Source organism: Tuber melanosporum (assembly GCF_000151645.1).
Source record: "Tuber melanosporum whole genome shotgun sequence assembly, scaffold_79, strain Mel28".
In the NCBI taxonomy this organism is placed as follows: Eukaryota; Fungi; Ascomycota; class Pezizomycetes; order Pezizales; family Tuberaceae; genus Tuber; species Tuber melanosporum.
This window is the reverse complement of record NW_003299127.1, coordinates 14,645-39,110: the sequence shown is the minus strand read 5'-3', so window position 1 is coordinate 39,110 and position 24,466 is coordinate 14,645. Positions and strand designations below refer to the sequence as shown.

General features: G+C 44.8%; 3 protein-coding genes; all 3 read right to left on the bottom strand.

Moving 5' to 3' along the window:
* Positions 1 to 5,538: 5,538 nt before the first annotated feature.
* Positions 5,539 to 7,144, bottom strand: GSTUM_00010994001 (uncharacterized protein). XM_002841639.2 has 4 exons: positions 7,009 to 7,144; positions 6,776 to 6,950; positions 6,144 to 6,714; positions 5,539 to 6,076 (listed from the first exon to the last, which is right to left on the bottom strand). Exons 1-4 carry the CDS (start codon positions 7,094 to 7,096, stop codon positions 5,936 to 5,938), a joined length of 975 nt encoding a protein of 324 aa, XP_002841685.1. The 5' UTR covers positions 7,097 to 7,144; the 3' UTR covers positions 5,539 to 5,935.
* Positions 7,145 to 11,251: 4,107 nt separating this feature from the next.
* Positions 11,252 to 12,412, bottom strand: GSTUM_00010993001 (uncharacterized protein; the record flags this gene model as incomplete). XM_002841638.2 has 3 exons in its annotated part: positions 11,252 to 11,930; positions 11,982 to 12,256; positions 12,309 to 12,412. 3 exons carry the CDS (start codon positions 12,410 to 12,412, stop codon positions 11,371 to 11,373), a joined length of 939 nt encoding a protein of 312 aa, XP_002841684.1. The 3' UTR covers positions 11,252 to 11,370.
* A 7-nt stretch (positions 12,413 to 12,419) lies between these two features.
* On the bottom strand, positions 12,420 to 13,576 carry GSTUM_00010992001 (uncharacterized protein). XM_002841637.2 has 7 exons: positions 13,458 to 13,576; positions 13,364 to 13,405; positions 13,247 to 13,307; positions 13,088 to 13,116; positions 12,948 to 13,028; positions 12,631 to 12,885; positions 12,420 to 12,564 (listed from the first exon to the last, which is right to left on the bottom strand). Exons 1-7 carry the CDS (start codon positions 13,497 to 13,499, stop codon positions 12,475 to 12,477), a joined length of 600 nt encoding a protein of 199 aa, XP_002841683.1. The 5' UTR covers positions 13,500 to 13,576; the 3' UTR covers positions 12,420 to 12,474.
* Positions 13,577 to 24,466: the final 10,890 nt, after the last annotated feature.

The window sequence follows — 24,466 nt, the reverse complement described above, 5'->3', positions numbered from 1 at the left end:
GAGTTCAGCAACTGCCTGGTCCCAGAACCATGGCTGATCCTATTCACTTACAAACTACTCAACGAGCCAGAGGTCAGCAATTGCCTTGTCCCAAAATTGTGGTTGATCCAGTTCACTTACAAACTACAAACCTCAGCCAGCAAGAGGTCAGCAATTGCCTCGTCCTAGAACCGTGGTTGATCCTATTCACTTACCCGCTACAACACTCAGCGGGCCAGGGGTCAGTGATCGCCTCATCTCGGAGTCGTGGTTGATCCTGTTCGCTTACCCGCTACAGTACTCAGTGGGCCAGAAGTCAGCAATCGCCTCGTCCAAGAACCGTAGTTGATCCTGTTCACTTACCTCCTACAACACCCAGCGAGCCAAAGGTTAGCAATTATCTTGTTCCAGAGCCGTGGTCCTGTTCACTTACCCGCTACAAAACTCGGTGGGCCGGAGGTCAGCAATTTCCCCCGTCACAAAACAGTGGTTGGTCCTGTTCACTTACCCGCTACAAAACTCAGCGAGCTTGAGGTCAGCAATTGCCTCGTTCCCGTACCGTGGTTGATCCTGTTCACTTACGATCTATAACACTCAACGGGCTAGAGGTTAGCAACCGCCTCGTATTGGAATCGTAGCCGATCCTGTTAACTTACAAGCTACAACGCTCAGCGGACTGGAAGTCAGTAGTTGTCTCGTCCTAGAATCGTGGTTGATCTTGTTCACTTACAAACTATAACACTCAGCGAGCTAGGTCAGCAATTGCCTGGTCCTGGGATCATGGTTGACCCTGTTCACTTACCTCCTACGATACTCAGTGAGCAAGAAATTAGCAATGCCTCGTCCTAGAGCCGTGGCTGATCCTATTTACTTACAAACTACAACACTCAGCGGGCCAAGTCAGCAATTACCTCGTCCCAGTACGGTGGTTGGTCCTGTTCACTTACCCCCTACAACACTCAACGAGCTAGAGGTCAGAAATTGCCTCGTTCCAGAACTGTAATAGATCCTGTTCACTTACCACCTACGACACTCAGCCAGCCAGAGATCAGCATTTCCTTGCCTCAGAATCGTGGTTAATCGTGTTCGCTTACCTCCTACAACACTCAGCGAGTCAGAAGTTAGCAATTGCCTCGTCCCAGAGTCGTGGTTAATCCCGCTCACTTACCCGCTATAGCGCTCAGCGAGTCCGAGGTCAGCAATTGCCTCATCCAAGAAGCGTGGTTGATCCTGTTCACTCACAAGCTACAACGCTCAGCAAGCCAGAGGTCAGCAATTGCCTGGTCCCAGGATCATGGTTGGCCCTTTTCACTTACTTCCTACAGCGCTCATCCAATCAGGGGTCAGCAATTTCTCGCCCCGGAACCGTGGTTGATCCTGTTCACTTACCCGCTGCAACACCAAGCGAGCCAGAGATCAGAAATTGCCTCGTCCCAGATTCACGGTTTGTCCTGTTCACTTACTCGCTACAGAGCTCAACGAGCCAGAGGTCAGAAATCGCCTCGCCCCAGAACCGTGGCTGATCCTATTCACTTACAAGCTACAGCGCTCAGCCAGCCAGAGGTTAGTAATTGCCTCGTGCCAGAGCCGGGTTGATCCTGTTCACTTACCCCCTACAACGCTCAGCCAGCCAGAGGTCAGCAACTGCCTCGCCCCAGAACTATGGTTGATCATTTTCACTTACAAACTTCAACACTCAGCCAGCCAGAGGTTAGCGATTTTCTCGTCCTAGAGCTGCGGTAGATCTCGTTCACCCACCTCCTGTAGCCCCCAGCGAGCTAGAGATTAGTAATTGCCTCGTAGCTTTAATTTGCTTGACCCAATTACGTACAAGCTATAGAACTCCCCAGCTCGGCAATTAGCTGTCACCTTTGACATCTGAGTTATTTACGGAGACCCCTACCTCCTGTATCTCCCCGCAAATCAGCAAACCTTATTCTCTCGCTGGTAATGGAATCGCTAACTTACACTCTACGCTCATGGGTCACTCCGGGGTTAGCCATGATGGTTGCCAAACATTCCTAATGCACTTCACCTACTTTCTATCGTTCCCACGACTCTGGTGTCAGCAACACAACAACGCACAGGGGACATGATCCAGGGCTTCTACTTGCCTTCTGTAAGGAAGAACAAGTTCTGAATCAGCTCTAGCTCATTCTGGTTACTGCGAATTCACATACCGTCTGTAAAGTAATGTTATTTTCTTGTTAGCTATGCACCAGTCACTTCAAACCGAGAGGCTTCTTCACATGCAAGATGGTATACTCCTTCCCACCGAGATGGGCTTTAACATTCCGCTGAAGTAGCCTTCTAGTTACATCCTCGTCCTCCTGGACTGCTGCTATGTTCAATGCTGTGCCATGTATTTCGGATCGAGCATTGATATCTTCACCCTCTTCTTCCAATAGTCGATCAACTACCGTCCCCTGCCCAAGCAATGATGCTATCATCAAATGTGTGAAATCTTTGGGGAATATATACGGCTGTCGGGTATTGAACCAGTATATCTGGAACCATGTCAGACAATGATTAGCTCTATCTCCACAAATCAGTCGTGTAAACTCGAATAACTCCATCCGCCGATACTGCGAATCTCTAAAGTGGTCTGCCCAGTGTCGGGCTGCGTAATCGAGAAAGGCGTATTTCTGGAGATAGTCATTAACCGCCTTCTCTGAAACCCTGCCGGAAGTGTCTATCGCTAATGGGCTGCCCGCAAACTCCTCTATCGAAAGATAGGAAATACAAATGTCAGTAATTATAAAGTTACAATCCCTGAGGCATAGTGTATACTGCCAATTTCCCTGGCCAGATAAGGATCCCTTAATCAGGAACTCCCTCGCGGTTTGGTGGACCAAGTATATCTTAGAATCAATAACTCGCACGAAAAGCCCGCAAAGGTTTTTCACTGTCCTTTCGAATCCACTAGAGAGATCCGCGAGGTCCTCCATTGAGCTGTGCTCCCGTCTGACTCTGAGTGCGATGTTCATTTCTCGAAGTGTGAGAGGCCTTGCAGCTGCTACCACTATATGCAAGATTTGTCGGGCTTTTTCGGGATTTGCGACTTTATCAAGAATCTTGGTGTATAGCTCTGCTAGATCACGCGGCGCAGTAGAGACAATGCTAGTAAACTCCTCCACCGAGCCAACCTCACTTTCCTTCAATATCTCGAGAACAAGGGAAACCCAGAGGAATGTCCGATCGGCCGAAGATTCTAGGAGATTTCGCAAATATTGTAGCCCCCCAGGCCGTTCCCAGTATTTCTCCAGGTCGTTAATGCCCTCATCTATGACGCGAGTAACGTCGGCAGTAATAGCATTGACCTCGTCCTCCCCTCTCAACCGGATCGTCGTTACGGATGAGCCAAGGTTTCTCTCGATCCGGTGGTAAGGACGACTTGTAACCAGTAACTTCAAAGGCACATCGGAAGTCTGTGATCCAGGCAGACGGGTGATACGATGGATAAGTTGGGCCAGGGTCTCTTCTTCGCACTCGTCCAAGGCATCTATCACACAAATCACATCGCCGCACCCCCCCTCAGCTACCGCGTGCACCAAAATATCCCACAATGTGTCCACCTTCCCCGTAAACGCCTTGCCCTTGTCCTTGAACGCTTCCTCGGCATATCTACAGAGGGATCTTCTCTGCGAGAAAAGCTGATGAAGTATGGCGCAAAGGGCGAATGTCGCGTTCCTCTGTTCCTCGCTGTCGTCCTTAAAAAAGAAGTAGCAAACGATGGCGTCCGTTCGCGCTTTTAGATGGGTTACGAGGAATGAGGCGACGACAGATTTTCCGCAACCCGGGTCCGCCGATAGCCAGAGAAGACCCGCCGCTTTTTTCCCCACCCACTCCCTATACTTTTGATGTTCCGTAACCCAGGTGCATGTTCCCTCTACCGGTTCGCGAACCCGGCGTCGATGCGACTCGTAGTCAGACGTGTATAAACATTGGAAAATTTCGGCATGGTTATCGGACGGGCTCGTGCCGCCGTAGTAACTGTAGATGGTGTTCCCGAAGTTGATTTGATTACTAGAACCGCTATTGCCGCTAAAGTCATTGAGAATATTACTGTTCGCCAACAGAGCCAAAACCACAGCAACTAGTATCAGTGGACAGAAGCGCAATCAAACACAAGCGACACTCCAGGAGCCCACCTTTGAGTTGAGGGTTGGCCCTCAGAGGAATTGCTTAGCGAATCGCCCATTATATCGATTGACTGCTAAACCGCAAGTAGTTGTGTTTTGCCGACGTAGGAACCGAATGTGCGCTCGTTGGTGCTCGTATTGACAATTTTCAAACAGAGAAGAATGGAAGAATTAGAAAGGTTGGGGAACCGGAAGACTACACTTCTCTTGAAATGGTCGGCGTGAAATGGTGGATAGTAATGTACTTGTACAGTACAGTACAGTACGGTACCGTCTGCCGTACCGGTAGTTCAGCTAACCCCGCATAGGCTGGTCATCCATGCCATCCCAGCAGCTTGCTATCGCACCCCTAACATTTTACCGGGAGGGCAGATACGGTAGACTACCGTACCGCACATCCTCCTACCCCGCTCCAGATAAATTCACCCACCCTGCCACACCCTAGCACCCATGCAAGAGATAATTTTCAGCTTCGTGCACAGCTAAACCGGGCTGCAGTTGCTTTCCGGCCACTTTGGGTTGCTCGTACTGTACTTGTAATTTAATGGCGGATTGAGGTTGTGAGCACGCATAATCTATCCGACCGCCATAAGGGAGGTTTTGTCAGGTCAGTTCTCTATTAAATTATGCTTACGGCAATTTTAAGCAAAGTGGGTATTACTCGCTCCCCGTAAGAAGTACCCGAAAACAAGGGGGGGTAAAAGGCTGTTTGTACAGGGTCTGTGTACAGTACTTAGATCCATGTCACATTTTCTCACATTTGGTGTTGTTCAACCAGGCATGATTGGTCTATTGTGAATATGCAAGAATATGCGGACCCGGCCGTGTTTGCAAACCTCAGAAAATTACGAGTATCATACCTCCCTTATCCATACCAGAGCGATTCCAAGCACAGCCGGTAGTGATGGCAACTTACCACCACCACCACCAGAGTGCTCACGGGGTCCACTTGTTCCACATCCAAGTGCTAAATTAACTTACGATGAAACCTCACCACCTCCAAGCATGCACTCCCCCCCAACCCCAACCCCAACCCACGGTAACGCGCCGGGGGAAAAAAAATCTTCTTCTTCCATGAAGAGGACTTATCATAGCTAGCCTAGAGAGGGTATATAAACGCGAGGTTGGTCTTTTACACGCGAGTTGCATGTATCATAATCGATGGACATCTTTGGTGGCTTTGCCCGCACGCAATCTGATTTTCCCACTCTGTGAGATGTGCTACGATGCCAAGGGTTCGGTTCCGTGTGGTCAAGATTTCCGGTGTCATGTGTGATCACTCGTATCCACGGGAATCTCAATCATAGCCCTGCCTTACGCTCATTGTGGTGGTCCACCGGTACTCGCCTCTCGTATTGACGTCAACACCAGTGTTTGCGCCGTGTAATCCATCTTTCGAGACCCGTGTGCCATCTTGAAAACTTAAAACGATTGGACGGCATGCTATGTACTGTACAGGATCATAGTCAAAAACTTCCCTTCTCTGAAAATGAACGAGAAAACACAACAAAAGAACAGCTCCTTTCCCCCTTCCAAAAAATAAAGACCAAAATTTCTTGACCCTACGGGGGGGGCGCGGACGCTTGGCGACATGGAACACCGTCCAATTACTATCATATGATTGACACAAGCTTCTACAGCACTGCACCTCACTACCGAGATAGCCGGGCGAGTGAGATCCTATGATGAAATCAATGTTGAACCTTGGGTCTCTGTGCACATAAAATCACAATCGTGCCGCTTATACAGTACAGGTAACTTGGAAAGAGACTGGCTCCCTAAAGCTTTCTCTCCCCACCTACATCGTAACAGCACTAGGACCAGCGACGAACGAGTACTAAATTCATGAGCTTTGGAAACTTCAACTCCTTTAGGCTTTTGTTCTCGTCGAGCGCGGAGAACTTCCGATCAGGCGGCTGCATGAAGGTGTACGCTTCCGCCCCATCCGTCCGATTCTACACATCGTGAGCAATCAATCCCGGTCCGCCTCACAACCGCTACAGATGATAAAGAGAAGCATACCTCATCAACCCAATGCCTAAGTTCTGCTAAGCCCTTCCCCTCCAAAAACCTCGCCTTTATCAGCCTACCATTCAACAGCCTAACACTAACCAAAACCTCATTAAATGCAACCTTATCCTCCTCCGTTCGATCGATCGCTTGCACTGGGGTACCAAAAACCGCGGCCCGGCCCTGCCGCTTCCTCAGCTCACGCACCTCCCGCTCAATGCGATCGTGTTGGAGGGCTAACAGGATGCGCTCCTTCTCGGCCTTCTCTTCTGCTATGCGGCGCGTCTGCTCCTCGACGTACTTTTTGCGGTCGGGAGTTAAATTGTTTTGTCGGCGTTTGACTTCCGCCGCTTTTTTCTCGCGGGCTGCGGCAGTGAGGGCCTTTTGCTGCTGCTCTAGGCGGACTCGGCGGTCGGCAAAGAGGGATGACAAGGTGTTTTGGGATGAGCCTTGAGTTGAAACTGAGGTTGAAGGGGGCGAGGGAGGGGGTGGAGAGGCAGTAGGAGAGAGGGCAGATTTTAAGGATTGTGTAAAGGCACTGTCTGGAGTGTCGGAGGTGAGTTTTGTTACTAGGGAGACATTCCTTTTTTGCTCGTCAGCCCAATACCATCTGGGAAGGAAGGCGAGGGGGGGGGGGTACTTACTTTACAACAACCAAATATGGAGCTTGCTCCACAGGGCAGAACATGGCAAGGAATCCAGCCTCCGCCGATCCAGCCTTCAGTTTGAAAACGATGCTACTATATTTGAGCAATGGAAATATCTCTCCGTCCAGTAGATTCTCGTTTTCCCACTTCATGCTTCTCCAGCAGTTCTCGCCTGGTGAATATTAGTTCCCGACAGCTCTCCTCTGTGATTGGGACTGGATCCAACAAACCCGCAACGAAAAACACCAAAGACTTATTGTCCCTCGCGGCGCTCGCAGAACCCTCCTGGATACTCTCTTTGCAATAGACGTCCTCCATTATGCCGATTTTTATTTTCTTCACAGACCCTTGTTCGAGAGGTTTGGGTGGTGTGGTTGAGGAGGGGACGAAGGGGGTTAAGAGGGGTGGGGGATTAGGCTTTGGGCAACTTGACAAACGCCTAACCTTATGGTAAAATAGGGTTTGGGGTTAAGAAGGAGGCTCTGCGGATCCAGCCTGGTATCGTATTGATATTCCGATCCACAAAACCCTTGTTAACAATCAGGTTCAAGGCCAGTCAGACCCTTCCAGCGGGGCCAAGTGTGTTGAATCCAGACCTGTTGGGGCGAGAAATGTCGGTATTCGGGGGAAATGGAATCGTAAAGAATATCCGTTCAAACTATTCTTGCAGCCAATACCAAAGCACAAAGAAAAAGGAAAAAGGAAAAGAAACTCCAGATGCCGACAAAGACAGGGCTTGCCTTCAATTGCACAATCTGAGCACCTGGAGTACTAAATACCCATACGGTATAACCTCAGGGGGTGACTAGGGTGGGGCAGTGCTTCAGTAACTAAAATTTAAATAAACAGATTTCGACACTCCTATTACACTGCCAGAGCCAGAGAACCAATCATGGTATTTCAGTATTCGTAGTTTGAGCTGTATAGATAGAGACTGCGCTAATCTTTAGTGAGTGAGAGTCATGAATATGAATACCTGTAAGGACTGAGGACTTAATACTGAGCTAGACAAACTTAGTCCTCTTTTTATTTTTATTATTATTATTATTAAATTTTTTAACAATGAATATTATTAGGCCCCCCCCCCAATAAAACCGCAAGTCCTAACCCTAAACAAATACAGTGCCAAGAAGCTCGCAGTTTCTTACCTTTATTCCATTTGTTTCCCAACTCGGATTGCTCTAATCAGTTCTCTAACCTATCCTAACTATCATATCTTACTCACGCATGCAGTCTGCCTGTACTGTACGAGGGGGGGGAAGAAAGTAATGCGACACCTGTGCAACACAAATTCCCCTACAGAAACAATATCAACAATATATAGTACTACCATTTTCCACAACCACATTCAATAAATAAAATAAGTAAAGGAGATAAAATTAAAAAATGCTTAGTATTTCCTTAAAGTAAAATAAAAAGAAAATCATAAATCAATAATGAGTTTGGTGCCCTTTTCTTCTAATAACCTCTCTGACCTGCTTTGGCATACTTCTGCAAAGATCCATAAACCTTCTATCAGGAATAGCTTTCCATGCTTCCTCCACAGCTCTGATTACCTCTTCCTTGCTTGCAACTCTTCCATACCTTTTCCCCAAGTGAGTTTCCATATCTCCCCAAATATTTTCAATTAAGTTCAGGTCTGGTGACTGTGGTGGCCAGAGCAATATATCCACTCCATTCCTTTTTCTATACTTTGTAGAATATCTGTGATTAAACCAGTAGTTAGATTATATTCTTAAGTAAGTATTTATATATCAAAAAACAGAAAATACAATAATTATAAGGAGGTAGAACCTACCCTTTATGCCCTGGTGCACTATCTTCAACAACCCTAGTCCAACCAAATCTCTTACAACACTCATGCCAGAAAGGAATTAAAACTGGATCCAGAATATACTTAGTATACTCATAAGAATCCACTTTAACCTTTCCTGGTACTACCACTAGCTTTGACCTCAAATTCCCACAAAAGGCTCCCCATACCATAACTGTCTCCCTTCCTGACTCCCAGACCTCATCAATGTAATCTTGATCATATTCCTCAGAAGGTTCTCTTATCACCCATCCTCTCTACCCAAATCCAGCTGTAGAGAATGAGGTTTCATCAGTCCATATGATTCTGGACCAGTCTCTTAGTTTCCAAGCTCTTTTTCTCATACACCAACCAAATCTAATTGGTATATTTTTAGGACACAATCCCTATCTAAAATATCTTTTAGTTATGTAAACACTTGAATCTTCATTAAAGTACTTACTTCTTGCGTGGTTTTCTTTTATTTAAATTAAGACTCTTAGCTGCCTTCCCAATTGTCCTGGATAATGCCTTTAATCCCTTCTCTTCTTTAATATCCTCTCAAGAGAGTCTTCTATTTCTTTTATTTTCTTTAATAAAAGACTTTAGATGAAGTAGATCAGACTCCTAGAAGATTGGAGGTCTTCCTGTTCGCTGGTAGTTGGAAGGACTACCTGTTTCCCAATACTGTTGATAGATGCAAGTACAGGTACTATGGTGAACTTTAAGGCCTATTTTTTCCTCCAATTCGGCAGCTATCTTTCTGAAAGACCACTCCACTATTTCTTGGAGAGCAATAATACGGATCCGGTCATCACGCGTGGTTTCCCGCTCGAAGCGCTGTCGCTTCTTTGTCAACGATGGCCGCCGCTCAAGATTTAGTGGACTAATCACTAAATCATTTAATTTTATTATTATTTCAACTTTATGTACATATTCATTTAATTAAACTACTTACGCTCACTTCTGCGGGTTCTCTTTACCCTTATAGTGCTTTTCTGAAATGGTTTGGCAGATGGTGGGGGATATAGTGAGTATTGTAGTGATGGGGGTTGGGAGTAGAGTTGCGATCTTGTGGGAAGCGGTTGCTACTGTGTCGCACTACTTCTTTCCCCCCCCTCGTACAGTACCGTACAGTACCATACCATGCTATGATACATCATACTATTACTTTCCCCCAACTCCCCCCAGAGCTCCACTAAACACAGCGAAACTCGCACCAGTTGCGTGAGCCAAGCCCCGCCCGAAAATCTCCTGGATACGACAGGAGGGCTTTCATCAACTTTTTCGGGCCTTGCAGGGGCCCCAGTACTCATAAGACGTCACTCGTGAAATTGCCCAATGATTTTGGAGAAACGAGTTTTAGGCGGTGTTTGGCACGCCGTTGTTTGAAATAATCTTGATTTCAAAAACATGTTTTGGGCCAAATCATGTGTTGCAATAACAAGTGGGGTGTGTTTGGCACAGCATTGTTTGTACGTTTGAACATATGTGTTGGAATAATATCACAATTTACTACAATGATTACTATGAGGTTTACAAAATATTATTTTAAAAACACATGTAGAAACAATAATACTGTTTGGCACACTCATGTGTTCAAACAATACTTACTGGTTGTTTGTACTGTACACATGTGTAGAAAACATGTTCTGAAATCAAGATTATTTCAAACAACGGCGTGCCAAACACCCCCTTAATGAATAAGAGATCCGCTTGATCTCTTGCATTCCGTCCACCAAATTCTATCCAACATTCCATTCCACTACTCCATTACACACTGGACATCCCATTCCATCCACCCTATTTCATTCTAGACAGTCACATACGGTTATCGGGATGCCTCACCTAATCCCCGCCACATCACAACAGATTGTTCTGCGGGAGCCGGAATTAAGGCCTCTAGACTTGTGGGGTGGGATTAACAGTGGGACTTCAGAGCGATGGCAGAAACTACAGGCACAAAAGCCATCTCGTATTCGCCTTTACACGGGGAGGGGGGGCCAAGTTAGTGGGGCTACATTACCTGCATAATCTTGATTGATCGGTTCCTACTTCATCCAGGAGTGCTAGGATTGGGAGGCACCTGGTGCGCGGTGACTTTTTATTTGAGAACGCGCATTGAGTGATTTCGGACCCCATTTTTCTGTAAAGTCTGAAATCACGGCGTATTAATTCATGTTTTTAAATCGAGGCCTACAGCTAAACGGTAAGGCACAAGCGGCGCAGAGTGATGGCTTTGGTTGTGACCTGTCGCCTCAACCCCGACTACTTGTACGAGTACCGGTAGACTAGCATTCTTGCATCTTCATTTGATTTCCACTATGGCAATTATGGTACCATTTTTGTGATAACCTGAACATGCTTGCTTGTTTGGGAGTTTTTTCTTCTTCTCACTACCCTGATCAGATCGTGAAGGCCTAAACAAACTCCTTTCCAGATCGCGCCGCCGTTTTGAATCAAGATTTACTTACTATCGTACTGGCGCCAAACACCCGCCCGTATTTTCTCTCCCCCCCAAAATACCGATAGGACTAAGGTAAATCTCAAAAAGGAAACTATCAAGCCCCTTGGTCTGTGTCTGTGCCTTGAATCAAAACAGATCCTCCGGGTACTGTACAGTACACCGGCTGACACATATCATTTTCACCAAAATCGTTGGATCCTACATATGCTTCAAGTTTGGGTTCCATGCAGTATCTTGGTGGAAAAAAACTAAGCAGAAGGGGAAGAAGGTACGAGAAGCAACTAAATCACAAGCGCGCCGCAAGCGCCACAGCCTTAACTTTAATCAAACCGATCAAGTCTCAATCAAGTTCTCTTCTTGCGGCGGTTGCTTGGGAGCATCCTCCCGGGAATTATCCCTAGTATCCTTGCCCCCCTCCCTCGCCTTGCCCTTGCCTTTCCTATCACTTGTGCTTCGCTGGTAGTATTCGTTAATGATCTTGGCGGGGATTCTATTAAGGAGTTCTTTGGGGTAAATTCGTAGTAAACTCCAAGCAAGGTCCAGACTCTCAAAGATGGTTCTGGACTCATAAGCGCCTTGCGCGATAAAACTTCTTTCAAACTTCTCCAAAAATTCCAAGGAAAGCTTGTCTTCGGCTGAAAGAGCTTCCTCTCCGACGACAGCCTTCATTGCCGCCGCATCACGCCCGATAGCATATTTGGCGTACAGTTGGTTGGAAACGTCACCATGGTCCTCACGAGTCATACCCTCACCAATGGCGGATTTCATGAGACGCGATAGGGAGGGGAGAACGTTGATAGGAGGGTATATACCACGATTGTGGAGCTGTCGGTCGACGAAGATCTGGCCTTCAGTAATGTATCCAGTTAGATCAGGAATTGGGTGAGTAATATCTAGCGATGATCAGCAGTCGTTCTGGAGAAGGAAATGGGGGGTATTCTAACCATCGTTAGGCATAGTAAGGATAGGAATTTGGGTAATTGATCCATTTCTTCCTTCCACACGCCCAGCTCGCTCATAGATGGTAGACAAATCCGTGTACATGTAACCTGGGTATCCACGACGACCTGGCACTTCCTCGCGGGCTGCAGAAACCTCACGGAGGGCATCACAATAAGCTGAAAGATCTGTGAGAATCACCAAGACGTGCTTCTCCAATTGGTATGCAAAGTATTCCGCCGTAGTCAAGGCCAACCTGGGGGTGATGATACGCTCAATCCTGTTGGAATGTTAGTGTTACTCCTGTTAATTCTCTGCACTGGGTAGCATACGTTGGATCATTCGCCAAGTTCAAGAAAAGTGTGACCCTCTCTAATGAGCCGTTCTCCTCGAAATCACGGGTGAAGAACCGACTGGTTTCCAAGTTGACACCCATGGCGGCAAAGACAATCGAGAAATTCTCTTCGTGATCGTCATGAATACCCTTGCTAGGTCCTTTCACCAAACCGGCTTGACGGCAAATCTGCGCAGCAATTTCGTTGTGGGGAAGGCCAGCGGCTGAGAAGATGGGGATTTTTTGACCACGGGCTGAGGGCAGATGTTAGCTTTATCATCCTCAGGCACCCATGCCCTGAAAACGATTGACTTGCCAACAGAGTTCATAGTATCAATAGCACTGATTCCGGTGGAAATCATTTCTTCGGGGTACACGCGTGAGTAGGGGTTGATAGGGGACCCGTTGATGTCCAAATAATCCTCTGCAAAAACCTTAGGCCCTTTATCAATAGCCCTACCGGATCCATCGAAGATACGGCCCAACATATCTTCCGACACTGGAATTTTAAGATTTTGGCCGGTGAACTCTACAGTCGTCTTACGAACGTCGATGCCCGGAGTGCCCTCGAAAACCTATTGAGGTAGTTTATTAGCAAATTACGTCAATCGCGTCTTATATCTTGCGGAATCCAAACCTGAACAATGGCTCTGCTTCCACGAACTTCTAGAACTTGGCCAGCACGCTTAGTCCCATCAGGGAGAGTAAGGTTAACAATCTAGTTTAGGACGATGTCAGTGATGGGATCCCAATGTCCAGTAATATTAAAGTTCATACCTCATTATAACGTGGAAATTTGACGTTATCTTGGCAAAGATCCGGATTAGCAAATTACAACAAAAAGCGAAGAAAGCTTCATGGCTTTTGTTACAAGCGAGGGCTATTATTTCAATAAAGTCACAGAAGTCGTTGATGCAGGAGATTGGGCAACATTACCTAGAATAACCAATGGTCCATTAACACCAGCAACAGTGTTGTAATTGATCCTCGGGTTTACCTAAACAACTTATCAACCCAAAGGCCCAACAAAACCCCGGAAGTGGATAAACCCACCCCATAGTTCCTTGTTACAGCAGCTGCGTTGATAGCGAAAGCCTGCACAATTAGATCCAAATACCGACTCCGACCAGCGAGACGGGGGGCAAACCTCTTGGGCAGATATTCTAGGATCGTCAACACCGGGAGCCATTCTCCGGGAATCTTGTGTTCGGGTCGTAGGAGTTCGGAATGGGTGAGAGGGGACAAGCTGAGGGGCACGAAGATGTGATGACGAGTTGAGTTCTAGCGGCCCAAGACGCAAGTCCGAGCAATGAGACCCCCGCGGTTATCACGTGAGGGTTCTTGTGGCTTGTACTGACTAAGCGAGTGCAACCTTGAAAGCCACAATTGGAACTAACCGATCAGGCCCACCACACTGTTAGCACCCTCCTATCACCCTTCTTATGACTGTATCATACCAGTATCATACCCAAGTACCAGATCATACTCGAAGTATGGTTCCGGAAGCCTAGTTTCTACACCAGTTTTACAACCAAAAGTGTGACAATTTTGACTGCGACGGCAACTGTAATACCTAAATTTGTTATCTTGCCTCAGAAGTTACAAAAGCCCTAACACCTAGAGGCATGATTGTATATTAATAATATAATATCTTAATACATACAGTCGGGGAATATTATTATAAGCTGATATCATTTTTTTGCATGACTGATAGTAATCTATGATACATGAACTTCAGACTCGGCTATTCAATGATGTGAAGAGTATTATGTATATACATGCCTCTTGAAATCTTCTGAACCATACACTATATCATGTTGATATGCATCCATTATCCTGAGTGTCCACTGGTAATATTTCCAGATGAGCACATCAGGAACCTGGACAAGTGCCTCAGGTACTGTTCTCACTAAAGACCGAAATGTGTATTCACAATGTACTTGTGTATATACTTTAGCCTGACCCTAAAACTACTCAATAATATTTAACTTGAAGTGGAATGTAGGATATAATATGACTTAATAGCCAATTGCCTCCAGAGTTTCCTGCAATTTATACTTCTGTACCTGGAAGTCTGGTTGTAGTGGGAGTGGTCTACATACACAACAGTTCAAATTACTACCATTCTTGCAAGCTGGATTGAGTTTTTTCTCTCCTGGCTTATCTTTTGCAATGTAGTACTATGTAAGAAATTTCTGACCTTCCGACCACAACCCATGTTCTTATTAAACAGTTCATAGTCCCTTCAATCGACCATCAAGTAACATCATAGACTGCTGGTGGACAGTTGTTGGATTGCTAACATGTCTAAAGTATCCATTCCACAATAATGCGGTATTTTTACCTCCAGGATTAAGGTTCACATCTCCTGCCTAGAGGGTATCTGTAACATGTTTGCAAGGTGCTAATCATGTTATCGGTTGAAGGTATGATAATTGGCAGGTGGCTTGTTCTACTAGAGAGGAGGGGAGAGCTGAGAACTAAAGAAGGCTTCAAGGTAGACTGAGGAACAAAGTAGTAACTGTTTAATCAATTTTATTGAAATACTGTCTGTGTAATGATCCCTCCTCAGATAGTTAGTTCTTGGCGATGGAGAACGATACTTCTCTTCTTTTCCTGTTTCTTTCCTTAGTCCTACGATAGCACTAGGCCTCTGCCTACATTATCGATAGTACAAGACCATTGTCTTCTATCAGGAACACCTATCGTAAGCTTTCTCTAACTCTTCTTCGTGAAGAGCTTTTCTTGGTGTAACGATAAAGGTTACAATAAAGATAAAGATCATAATGGTGTTTTATATTCGTTAAAGTAATAAGTAGGAAAAGTAATTAGAACAAAGCATGAAGAACCTATCCTCCTCAGCTATACTGGCCTCCTTATATATTGTTCTTCCCGCCCGTAGTCACGTGACCTAAAGTGGTCACATGTGTGAAATCAAATCATAACAAACTAGTCATATGACCGAATTGGTCACATGCTCAAAACCCATGACCTCGTAGTAAGGTCATGTATGAAAACTCATAAACCAATCATAATGTAATAAATAAGTCATATGACTCGAATGAGTCACATGGGCAAAACCCATGACCTCATAATGAGGTCATGTACTAAATATAAATCATATGTGTAAGGCATATCTGCAAGGCACACTTGCAAGGCATATTCACCAGGCACATTTCCCATGACTCATATTTGAGTCATGTGTGAAACTTATCAACCCATAACATCATATGACCCAAATGTATCATATGCGTAAAACCATAACATACCTATGACTTATAATTATGCATTGTGTGAAAAACCTTTTCCTTGCCAAGATACATTCGTGATAGTTTGTCAAAGTCTGCCTTTTCCATTGTGGAAACAGACTGTCTTTAAATATACAAATTAGTTTATGTCTAGCATGAATGAAACTAATTAAAGGTATTAAGTAATACACTTTAGTAAAAGTATTTAAGTATTAAAACAATACTTAAAATAAAACATAAAATAAAACCAAGTATCAAACGATACTTTAAACAAACTAAGTATTAAAGCAATACTTAAAACAAGATCCTTAATGGAGTAGAGTCATGTCCGTTTAATAATTATACCACTGCCGGTAATCACACAACACCATCACCTCCTCATGCCACTGGCAACTATGGCTCCTCCTTACTCTACCTGAGCAAAAGATAATTGGAATAAAGAAACTTTTGCCTTGTATAAGCATGCAGATATGAGATATAATAAAATAGCAAAGACTACTATTCAAAAGGTAGTCACTAGAGCCAAGATAAGAGATAGAGATACTCATTATACTTTCAAGCAAGGCCAATCCACCAAGATTACCAATACTAAAAGAAGAGCAGTAGAGGTTATTATCAATGCCGAGCCTTATTTAGTGCTATGTGAAATTACCCAAAAAACAAATATTGGTCTTGGCAAGACTACTATTGACCAGGTCATTTCAGAAGCTAGTTTTAAGCTTCTGATACCAAGGAGAAAGCCTTTTTGGAGGAAAAAACAGAAGGAGAAGAGAAAGGAGTTTGCTAAGAGAAGGAGGAACTGGAGAGGGGTATAGAATTGGGTGGTTTTTGTTGATGGAGCCATTATTATCTATAATCCAAATCTTGTTAGGAGAAAGGTCAGGATAAGAGCTGGTGAAGAGCTGGAAGAAAAAAACTTGAAGCCTAGCTTTAAGTCATGAAGGACTAGCATTGATGTCTATGCTACAATAATGAAGGGTAGGAGGACTGAGTTAATTCTTGTGAGAAAGAGGAGAGAGGAGGAAAAAACTAGTAAAAGAGACAGACTTAGCCTCAATTCCTACCAATATGTAACTGAGATCCGCCAGCTATACCTTACCCCTTTTATAGAAGGTTTAGATAAACCTTCTGACAATATCTACTAAGTTGCAGACAATGCTTCCTGGCATGGTGGTGAGGAATATCAAAAATTACAGGCAGACTATGGTTACAAAAAACTGTCTTGGCTACCCAACTCTCCAGATTTCAATCCTATTGAGAACACCTAGGCACTACTCAAAAGAGCCCTCAGAAAGCGATTCTCCAGATTGGAAAGAAGATTTCATAGTGCTGCTGAATTATTTCAGGCAGCAAAGGAGGAGTGGGATTTGATTTCCCAAGAGATATTAGATGCTTAAATAGGAAGAATGCCTGAGAGAATTCAGGCTGTTTTGGATGCAGATGGAGGTTATACAAAATAGTAATTGGATTTCTTTAAAGCTTAGGTCATGTACTTTCACCTATTCCTTAATGGCTTTGTATCTTGATATTTTGTATGGTTGAATTCATTAAGTGTTGTGGTTGTAGTTATTGGGCTGGGATATAATTATTAAACAAACCTGACTGTACCTATGCCAGTTACATTATTCTGGTAGGCCTTCACAATAGGTCTCTCATGACCACCATAGTATTTGTCACAATCAAGATTGTGACAAGGCAGATTGATGAGATGCGATAAAGGTTTTCACATGACTTGCACTTGCGAGTCATAGATGCTTATTGTTATGCGATGACTCATAGTTGTGAGTTATATGATGTTATGACTTTCATGCTTGACTCATACTTATGAGTCACAACTCTCACACATGTGTTGCACTTAGCATACATGACATCCTATAAGAATTATGATTGGTTTTGGTATGTTGTGCTGTTGATTTATATGAGTCAGCTGAGGATCTCACATGACTCACAATTGTGAGTAATAGGATATGATGATATGAAGGTATGAGTCACATAGGGTTAGGGTTGGGTGAGGTATTTGCATAAATAGTAAGGTTTAGAGACCAGTTAGGAACACGCTCCGTCGCTCCTATTTTCCTCCCACATAGTTTGGCAATACCACGTCAGCTATCGTGGGCCCTCCCCACTCCCCTCTGTCCCCTTGATGGTTCCTACCTAGGGGCATGGTTAACTCTTTCATCCTCTCCCGTTTTGGCCTCGCTTGTCTCTTGTCTGCTTGATGGGGGAGCTATTTGGGCTTGCCCAGTAGTATTGTCTTACTAATAGGGGCTCGCTTAGCTTTGGCACGGTTGGCTTCCTCTCTTCGCTTCCGGATAGCGCTGGCAGTGGTGGATGTCCTTCTCCCCCTTGTACAATCTCCGTTGGGGAACACCTCGGCTAGTAACTTCGGGGTCTATCTTGTGATGAGATTTGACCATACCCTCCTAGTCGCACGGTTCAAGTTTTTAGATTGCCTTCCTCACCTCGCCCTTTCACCTCCCTACTGCTGGTGGGATCCCTTCTACTAAGTGACGCTATCTCTCGGAGAACAAGGGACTACATGAGAGATATGGTAATACGGCAGTTCAGTCTATGGTTGGGTTTGTACAGGGGCGTTTGGCCCTACCTCGACTTTTCACTTCGGCCACGTCAGCTTGCACCCTACTGCCTTCTCTTCTTGGCTGGTACCCTACTACCTCCTCACTCCACCGCATGGTGTTCTTGGGTTTCGGCCTGCTGTCTGCTTGTGGTCGATCTTTAGCTGGCATCCTACTACTGGGCGGCACCCCCTCTGCCATACATCCACTCCTTGGGCCTGGCACTATGGCCTCTGTTCTCGATTGGCGGGCCATGGTATTGTACTACTTCTGTGGCTTAGCTGGTTGGGGGCGCTCAGCCTTGGGGCTCCTCGCCAGCCGCCCACTATGGGGGTGGTTCTTTAAAAAATGGCAAATCTTGTGGTACAGTGGGCAGTTGTTGATTTCCTTTGTGACCCTTACGAGTCTAGTAGTTTACAGGATAGAGTTTTTCCTTATACTTTCCTGCCTAGCTTGTTTGATTTCCTTCCTGTTGGCTATGTGTAGTTAGTGGGTGGGATTTTCTTTCAGGCGAGGAATCTTCTTGGGCTTTTGGTTGGCTTCTCGGCGAGACCCTTTTGCGTTCAAGTCATGAGGCCTGCGGGCTGGGCACCTGAGTTGATCACCCTTGGAGTGTATGTGGTTGGGCCCATACCAGAGGGTCTTGGGGGTACGGGTTTTCTCTTGGTCTGGGGTGGAGGGGTTTTCTTAACCCCATAGCTAGCGCTGCATGCGATGTTCTTGTACCTTAAATAAGTAACTAAATGATTATAAAAAAAAAAAAAAAAAAAGGACCAGTTAGAAATAGCCCATGAGGTCCAAACCCTACAACGCCCGCAGCTTGTAGCTTCCACCCTATTCCTTAACGTCAAGCGAGATTTTGACAATGTTTCTCCCAATGAACCTCTCTATATGCTACACTCCAGCAGCTTTCCCTCCAACCTCTATTCCTAGACCAGATCCTTTCTGACAGACAGGTAATGCCATCTCATTTTCCAGGTCTCTCCCAGGGACTTCAGACCAGTTTAGGATGGCAAACCACAAGACTCACCCATCTCACTGTTCCTATTTGTCATCTACATCTTTTTCCTCCATTTCCCGGTGCCATGTGGATTGATACTATCATATGTGGATCACTTCACAGTAACTGTAACCTCCAACTCCTACAGAAGGTATGTCCAACACCTCCAGCATCTAGTTAAGATGTTGACTCAGAGGAGTAGAAAGCTGGGCATCTTGTTCTCTGTGTCCAAGGCATAACTGCTGCATTTGCTGACCACTTGGCAAAGGGACCCCATACCTACTCTCTCCATAGCTATCCATGGCGAGCTCTTTCACCCCTTTGGGGTGATCTGATAGCTCAACTATTGGTTTGAGCCTGCCTCCTACTCTCTCTGATAGGCAACCAATACCCACTTCCCAAAGCGCCTAGCACTAACCAATGGTGCATTCTCCATGCTTAAAAGACTGTTAAGTCCCAGCAAACAGCTAGCTCTCTTTCTTTGCTACAGATTGGCCTCCTGCCTCCTGGTATGTATTCTACTCTACAGTGCAGATCTCTTCTCACCCTCAGCCTCTATGATGGACCGGCTACCTATCTTCTGGAGACAGGTTCAGAGGTGGGTTACAAACTGCTTTACGGAGACCTCCACCGGCATTCTCCCTTATGAATTGGCCCTCTCACTGATCCAAAACCTTATTATGCAGTGCTAATGCCTTGCAGTACTCTGGATAGTCTGCCTCCTACCAGAATAGAACCAAGCCACATCATATCTTCAGTCTTCCTTCTCTTCTACCTCAGAATATTGCTCCTTAGAGGATCATTGCCTCCTGATAATAGGCCTCATACGAGGTTACTAGCCTCTGAACTGGAAAGCACCAGAACCGACACCTACTATATGATGACACCTTCCGCTAAATGCCATAGTCCTCAAGGTCGGCAAGTTTATTGGATATCTCCCACATATTCTGCCAGGATCAGCAGTTCTCCTCCCTTCACCACTCCCTTTTGAGGCACCAGGCGACTCCTCTTTCCTTGTCCTCAAACAGGGCTGCAGCTAGCTTCTCCTAAATACCTGGACCAGATAGTACCCACCTCCTCTCTATTATGCGTATTACCTCAGACTGATGCCCTACCTTTTCGAGAGACTTGGGAAGTTTATTGCTGGACGCATCTACCAGAAGAGATCAGGAAAGAGTTACCTGGCCACTCACTACTCCTAGAAATACTTGGACACCCCAGAAATTAGCCTCTGTTATGAGGCAGAACCCAAGACTTCCCACCATGCCATCGCCACCTGCTCCTCTTATAAAAGAGCCAGGAAATTCAATCTCCCAGAGGTTGAGAGCCTATGCAATGAAGAGCCTCTCTGGTCGTCACTGGCACTCCTATGTGGCTTGTCTGCCTACATCTCTGCAACCTCAACTGGTTTTCCCCCTGAGATGCCTGCATTTAGGGATCCCACCTCCCCATTCCGGCCTGCAAACGGCCCCATTCTATCATTCAACTCTTCATTCTCTGTTTAGTACAGGAGGGGGAAAGTTCTTCTTATTTGATTTTCTTGGTAATAGGTTTTCTCTTTTATTTAGTTTGAATGTTTCTCATTATATTTAACAGTTTGCACTTTATGATATGGGTTGTTTGTACTATTTAGAGACACTAGTTTGATTTTTTTTGTTTAGTTTGTTTTGGAATTCATGTTTTGTTTATGCTATAGCTGGCGCTGCATGCGAGTACTTGTACTTTAATAACAAATATGTGATGACAGAAAAAAAAAAAAAAAAAGCGAAAAAAGATCAGTTAGGAATACATGCTTCATCATTCCTATTTTCCTCCCACATTGTTTGGTAATACCAGGTCAGCTATCGTGGACCCTGTCCACTTCCCTCTTCCACCTTGACAGTTTCTACCCAGGGGCTCACTTAGCATTAGTACGGTCAACTTTCTCTCTTTGTTTCTAGTTGGTGGTGGCAGTGGTAGACGTCATTCTCCCAACTTGCATGAACTCTATTAGGGAATGTCTGGTCTAGTAACTTCAGGGTCTGTCTTGTGGTAAGATTTGACTATACCTCCCTTGTTGCCTGGTTAAAGTTGTGGTTGATTTCCTCCCCTTGCTCCTCTACTTCCTTACTGCTAGTGGGATCGCTTCCAATAAGTAACGTTATCTCTGAGAGAACAAGAGACTACATGAGAGACGTGGTAACAGGGCAACAGTTTAGTTTTGGTTGGGTTTGCCTAGGGATCTCAGGCCCTGCCTTTTTCTTCCTCTTTAGTCGCATTACTTAGTATCCTACTACTACTGACTGGTACCCTACTACTGCACCCTCTTTTGCTACTTCAGATAGCCCCGTTGGTCCTCCTGGATGGAAAGCTTGACTCTCTCATCTTGCTTATACTTCCTGCTTACAGCGGGCGCTCTTTTCTTACGGTTTCTCCTACTCAAGTCTGTGAGCTATATGCACAAGACATACATTTATGACATCTATACAGCAAATCTATTTTATTATTTCGACTTAGCAGGCATAGTCTGTCTTACTGGTCAGGCCTGGAACCTAGTTATTGCAGGTGAGACATTGGTTTCAGCTGACGGTTTGGGGTTTCCTTGGTTTGAGTTTTCATCTGTTTGGTAGGGGGTGTACTATCAGGGTGAAAGATTTCCTTGCTTTAAAGAATGAGTTTCTGGGTTTTCTGTGTTTACTGTTTGTAGATAGCTGTACGGAAGACTGGTAGGGTAGTTTTTTAAACCGAGGACTAGTTGGGTATTGGTAGCTCTAGGTGGGACCTCTTCGTGTTCAAGTCGTAGGATCTGAGGATTGAGCACCTGGCTGCTGGTATTTGCCTTTCTGGAATCACAGTATTTCTTTTGGCTACTGGAGAACAAGGTGGGCTGGAGGTCTAGATCTGCTTAGCATAAGCTGGTAGGACCCCAGTACCTTATTATTCATAAAAACTAAAAGTAAAAGAAAATAAAAAAACTAACAGTTAGGAATACTGAGATCTGATATCTAGAAACCACTCTAAGTAGAGTAATCCTACTCGGAATTGGACTCTCTGGACTCTAACAGCCTCTTCAGCTCCCCTTACGGGGCCTGCCTCTCATCATATTTATCAATCTCAGTTGCATCCTGTGACTAGAATTAAAGGTATAGGAATAACACTGTATACGTCACTGTCGTCCATCTAACTAGATCCTGTTCGTAGGATATATGGGAGGGGACCTTTGGCTAGCTTTGGGGAGTAGAATAGAGTAGATCCGGCAACTACTCAGAGAGTTACTAGGCTTTAAAGATGTGATTGATTTTTGACTTAGGTTGTAAGTAACAGGACGTTTTCGTACAAAGAGCTGATATCAAATGGTAAAGAATCTTAAAGAGAAATTAACATATTCGCACCCACTATACAATAACCAAAAGAGTCTAGAACTTGGAGAAACACTACAAGAGAAGTCAATGGACTTGTTGGAGTATTATAACTGATTTCAAGAATGAGCTATAGTTGCGGGAATAATTCTCAATGCTAGAATAAAGATTGAAATCCTGTTACCTAAAGCAACTAAGTGTTGTTGACCAAAAGATTATCTATTAATCTGGTAGAATAGCTTCCTGTTAGCTAGTAGAAAGTCCTTCGGAGGATACCTGTTTGTTGGATATGGAGTTATAGAGTTTTGAAGTCAGGTGACTTAGGAAGATTGCAATTACGACAATCTTTGCAGATACAACTCGCAGAAGAAACTAATCATTTCATCAATGACAGAGAAAATTGGGGCCAACTCAGTTCGACTTGAGAATAAAGTCATAAGTCTAAAGACTCTGATGATCGAATAATTACTAGTGGAAACAGCATGATTTCTAGTTAGCTATATTGTAATTATTGGAGACGGTATAGTGATTTTCAGGGTCTCCAGATGTTCATATCTTTAAAGATTACCTGATATGTAAGAGAGGTACATAGTTGTATAATAGATAGATGTAGTCTGCCAACACTCAGACGCGGAATATAAATATCGAAGTGTCTCCCAAGCTTTTAGATATCATCAAGCAACTGAGAAGAGACCTTAACAATATAATATTATTTTTACAATTCTATTCTACTTTACCTACTTTACTTCATTCTTAGTAGTTATAAACGAAACGTGTATAATTTGAGCCTCCCTAGACAATCTACGTCTACAGAAACGAATCTTGGTTGGCCTAGACCACTCTGAAGTCTATCAGGTTGTCACTGCCTAATATGACCTCTGATACAGCATACACATTTGCTCCTATTTTCCTCCCATATAGTTTCGTAACACTACGTCAACTCTCATGGGCCACTCCTCACTCACCTTTGCCCCCTCGATAGTTTCTGCCTAGGAGTATAGTTAACTCTACCTTCATCTCCCACTTTTACCTCGCGTGTCTCTTGTTAGCTTAATGGGGGAGTTATCTGGACTTCTAAGTAGTCCTGTCTTGCTAATAGGGGCTCACTTAGTTTTAGTACAGTCAGCCTCCTCTCTTCACTTCTAGTTGGTACTGCCAGTAGTGGATATTCTTTTCTCTACTTTCATGATTTCTGTTGGGGAATGCCTGAGCTACTAACTTCGGAGTCTGTCTTAAGATGAGATTTGGCCATACCCTCCTAGTCACCTGGTTTAAGTTACGGCTACATTCCTTCCCTCACCCTTATGCCTCTCTACCTCCAGTGGCATCCCTTCTACTTAGTGATGCTATCTCTCAGTGAGCAAGCGACTACATAAGAGATATAGCAATATGGTAATGGTTCAGTTTCAGTTGGGTTTGTGCTGAGGCCTCAGGCCCTGCTTTCCTTTTTCTCTTCAGTTGCATTGGCTAGTATCCTACTACTGTTATCTGGTACTCTACTACCATATCCTCTTTTGTTACCTCAGGTAGCCCCATCAGCTCTCCTGGATGGACGGCTTAGGGCTCTTGTTTTACCAATACCTCCTGCTTATAGCCGGTGCTTTTTCCTTATGGTTTCTCCTACTCACGTCCGTGAGTTATATATACAAGACACACATTTATGTCACCTATAGGATGTACCGATTCGTTATTTTGACTTCACAGGTGTAGTCTGTCCCTTGGCTCAGGCTGAGAATCTGGTTGTCATAGACGAGATATTGGTTTCAGCTGAGAGTTTGGAGTTTCCTTGGCTTGGGTTTTCTTCCTTTCAGTGTGGAGTATACTATTGGGATGTGGGATTTCCTTGCTTTGAAGAATGAGCTTCTGGACTTTCTGTTTTTACTGTTTGTCGATAGCTGTGCGGGAGACTGGTGGGGGAGTTTTTTAAAGTGAGGACTAGTTAGGTATTAGAAGCTCTAGGCAAGATGCTCTGTATTCAAGTGATGAGATCTATG

What these genes read in the sequence shown, in the direction of transcription:
- GSTUM_00010994001 (XM_002841639.2), bottom strand. Translation starts at nt 7,096, where the DNA reads ATGGAGGACGTCTATTGCAAAGAGAGTATCCAGGAGGGTTCTGCGAGC. An exon ending in TTTGGTGTTTTTCGTTGCGG is followed by an intron (nt 6,951 to 7,008) that starts GTTTGTTGGATC and finishes AATATTCACCAG; the next exon opens with GCGAGAACTGCTGGAGAAGC. An exon ending in TTAGGCATTGGGTTGATGAG is followed by an intron (nt 6,077 to 6,143) that starts GTATGCTTCTCT and finishes CACGATGTGTAG; the next exon opens with AATCGGACGGATGGGGCGGA.
- GSTUM_00010992001 (XM_002841637.2), bottom strand. Translation starts at nt 13,499, where the DNA reads ATGGCTCCCGGTGTTGACGATCCTAGAATATCTGCCCAAGAG. An exon ending in TGGACCATTGGTTATTCTAG is followed by an intron (nt 13,117 to 13,246) that starts GTAATGTTGCCC and finishes ATCTTTGCCAAG; the next exon opens with ATAACGTCAAATTTCCACGT. An exon ending in AATTTCCACGTTATAATGAG is followed by an intron (nt 13,029 to 13,087) that starts GTATGAACTTTA and finishes GTCCTAAACTAG; the next exon opens with ATTGTTAACCTTACTCTCCC.